Here is a 3,981-nt window from a genome sequence, read left to right on the forward strand (position 1 = left end):
CATCAACTTGGAACCTCCCACAAACGCATTTTCTCTCTAACAGGCAGATGGTGTAATGCCTCCCTCCATCGTTAACCGTATGTAGGTATTCAGTCGATGGTACCACTTACATTTAAACATAGACCTATAAGTTTTGAGCACATATAAATGAATTTCTGTATGTATAATGCAGAATTATTCAGTTAAATACAACTGAAATGTTTGAATACAGAAGAATACATCATAAATATAGACCGGCAGACTATAAACTATAATTAAGTCTTAGCTTATGAATACAATGACATACATCAAACATCTGCTAAACTTTAGGCAGCTGAAAAGAAACACAAAAAATTATAAGGCTACTGCATGACAATACAACTGAAAAAATTTTGTATAACTTATTTCAGAAAACAATTAAGCTATCTAAAGAAATAACTTAATATATGATACAATGACATTAAAATAAAACTTACAGTCATGCTTGTAGACATTGCCTCATTCAAAGTCAGCATCTCCTGGTATTTTTTTCCAAGCGTTGTGTATGTCTATGTAGCTTCTTTGCGGTTATTGCAATTCCAACGTCCAAACATCTTCCTAACTTCTTCGAGGAAGTCGTATATTGGCAATTCCTTTGCTAACACTAGTGCGGCATTAATTGACTCAGCAATATTTGACGTCATGGTCCATCCCCTATTAACAGGTGCATACAACCTAGCCCACTTTTCGTATCTAGCTAACTCCAAGTATTCTTTCACCCTAATATCTACCTTCTCCACCTTCTCCATCAGACTGTCAAATTCAGCTTGTGTGTATGCTTTTGCCATCGAGAAGTATATCTCGCTCAACTTTGCATGGCTCTTTTTGAATTTCTTATATACGTTGTTCCATAGATGCCATATACAGGTAAAATGCGGTACATCTGGATACACTCTCGATACAGATTTAATGATACTCTCATTTCCATCTGAAACGATGCACATGTTTTCCCTATCACCGTATGCTATCTTGAATTGCTCAAAGAACCACGTCCAAGCAGCATCATTCTCTAAATCAATAACACCATATGCTAGTGGCATTATATGACCTGTAAAGGTATTGAATACATATTTTTAAAACATGTATTTCAATCTTTAAAATATTAACAAAATTTATTATAATTCAAGTACTCACCTGCACCATCCAACGTGCTTGCCGATACGAATGTCCCGGTGTAGTAAGATTTTAGGTGACTTCCATCCACAACCACAATGGGTCTACAATGATCAAACCCCTTTATAAAGCCATACAAAGATATATACACATACATGAACTCATTTTTGGACGCTTTTACCATTCTGATGTGCGAACCTGGATATGTCATATCCATTGTATATAAGTATCCTGGTAATTTTTTGTATGAATCAGCCGGTTCACCTCTCAAAAAATTCATTGCCTTTTCTTTAGCCCGCCACGCCAACATGTAGCTAACATCTACACCTAAATCTGATTTTACATAATCAATAATATCCTTTGGGGTGTATTTCCTCTTATGATTAGTAAGCTTAGGCCTAATCATACCACCTATAAGGCTGCTACTTGCCTGCCGCTGCTCATACACCTTGTCCTTCAGCGGACATGTATGGTTATCCATGAACTCTCTCACTTTGAATAGTTCAGATTTGTTAATGCTCGAAGCCTTAAACCTCCATTCACAATCTTCTGACATACATAATAATGCATAGCTGCAAAGAATTTATCATTATACATATGATTAGCATAAATGTTTAGAAAAATGCACTCATATACACATGAATACATTCTGACATCTATATATATAAATGTTTATACGACATAAATATATAAAATGGTATACATTTAAATATAACTGAATACAATTATAGTTATATGCATACACTTAAATACACATGAATACATTCTTACACTGATATATAAAATTTTATACAATTGAATACAAATATATAAAATGGTATACATTAAAAAATAACTGAATACAATTATAGTTATATGCATATACTTAAATACAAATAGTAAACAAAATAGGAAAATATTGAGAGCCACTGTAATGTAATTATATCAGTAAAATACATATGAATACATATATTTAAAGACCATAAACAAACAGTTAACCACATCAGTGAAGATCAAGTGAAAATTCACAAATACGCATAAACAAATCAACGTATAACTTACAACTCCAACCAATAATACAATATACAAAAAATTAAAGAATAATTAAATATAATCAAACCTGACAGCATTAGACCTATCAACCCGGAATTGAAACCTTTGAGATATAGCATAATTCTCCATCACCTCTTTCAATGTAGCCTTATCCTTATATACTTGTCCAGCCATAACCTCCCTTTGATTAGTTTTTGAAATTATCAAATCCTTGTCTAGTTCAAACACCCCAATTGCTTCTCCTGAATTGACAAAATCTAGAGCAAGCGTATCATCTGTACCGGAATCATACCTTTGAAGTGATTCGTCTATTTGCACAATATCACCTTGAATTAAACTACCATCGGATACAAGTTCTTTTTCAATCGTTGTAATGCACAAAGGATACATCCCGAATTCTCTGTTCTCTTTTTTCAACTCTACATACACCCTGTAACCCATGTCATTGTGTATTTCCATTGGCGTGCTATTCCCTTCTACTGATGTTGCTCTTGTTTTCGCTATTTTTCTTGTTGAATCGTGAATGGAGGAATACAGATTAATGGGTAATAATTTATGTTAGTTGAGTTAAATTAGGAGAATATCAGGTGAATTGATTTTCTTTCCGTTTTAAACAAGTTCAACCTTCCATATTTTACGCGAAATACGTTACTGTATTCACGATAAGGCCGCGTGAATACATTCGAATACATCTCTAGCTTAGCTGGAATTCCCTGATTCACGCCTATTTTTGCTATTGTATTAATGAATACAATAGCTTAAATACATCAAATACATCTTATAACCACATAAAAGGTATCTATAATACGTAATATAGCAAAAGGTATCTAGAAATGGCTAATTACACCTAAAAGATAGTGCTTTATGAAAAAATTTCTTTAAAATATGCAGTTTGAAATGAGCGTGATCTTATTGTGTATGTATATATAAACTCTGAGATTAACACCATAATTCAATTGAATATAATCGATAGATTCGCTCTAATATTAAAGATATAATTATGAGATTTATGATGGACGAATAGATTCACAAATAACTTCTTAAAGAAAAATAAAATACAATATGTTGTTAGGTGTGGACTCTTTGTTTTCCGTCATTGTCATCCTTATCTTAATAAATGGGTTTTCTATCACTCTATCTTGTTTGAATGGTGTGAAGATGATCACCAATCGAATCACTTTGAACTAAATGGAAGTGAACTCTAAAGTCAATATATCCTCTTGCCTGAAATCTTGAACATTAGTAGGGTTTTCATTAAGTTTTCCTCTATTTCCACCCAACATTATAAATAAAGAAAATAAAACGTTAAGAGAAATAAATCAACTAGTACTAGTAGTGCAACCTTTTCATATCTATTATTGGTGGGCGAGCCTGAAATTTTAATAAGAAGAATTAAAAAAATATTAAGAATTACCACCTAGGATTAAAACTAGTAACTTAAAGAAATGTTTCAGTTACTTTTACTGTTACACTAAAAACTTATTTATGTCTAACGGGATGCAATAATTTACATATATGCAAAAATAAATTTGTCTTATATATATTTTCACAATATAATTTGAACTTCTAAATTTGGACAAGTTTGATGATTATGACAGCCAGATCCCTCGTTGGATACTCATCAGAACCATTTGCATGGAATAATTTGAAGCCAAAATTATAAAATTTGTTGCTGATTAATGAGTTGCATCATATTCCCTAATTCTTTTTGAGACATTTAGATGGACGTTTATTTATCAATTAATAAATTAAAGCAATCACAAGTCAAGTTGGACTTTTCAAGTGAGGAAATTAAGAAACATAACAATCAAAATCTAT

At 32.1% G+C, this 3,981-nt stretch overlaps 1 protein-coding gene across 1 annotated transcript; it reads right to left on the reverse strand.

Moving 5' to 3' along the window:
- Window positions 1-527: 527 nt before the first annotated feature.
- Window positions 528-2,622, reverse strand: LOC109243000. The gene is made up of 3 exons (XM_019409893.1): window positions 2,231-2,622; window positions 1,153-1,703; window positions 528-1,066 (listed from the first exon to the last, which is right to left on the reverse strand). Exons 1-3 carry the CDS (start codon window positions 2,620-2,622, stop codon window positions 528-530), a joined length of 1,482 nt encoding a protein of 493 aa, XP_019265438.1.
- Between the last annotated feature and the right edge of the window lie 1,359 nt (window positions 2,623-3,981).

The sequence above is a fragment of the Nicotiana attenuata genome, unplaced genomic scaffold (assembly GCF_001879085.1).
Source record: "Nicotiana attenuata strain UT unplaced genomic scaffold, NIATTr2, whole genome shotgun sequence".
NCBI classification, from domain to species: domain Eukaryota; kingdom Viridiplantae; phylum Streptophyta; class Magnoliopsida; order Solanales; family Solanaceae; genus Nicotiana; species Nicotiana attenuata.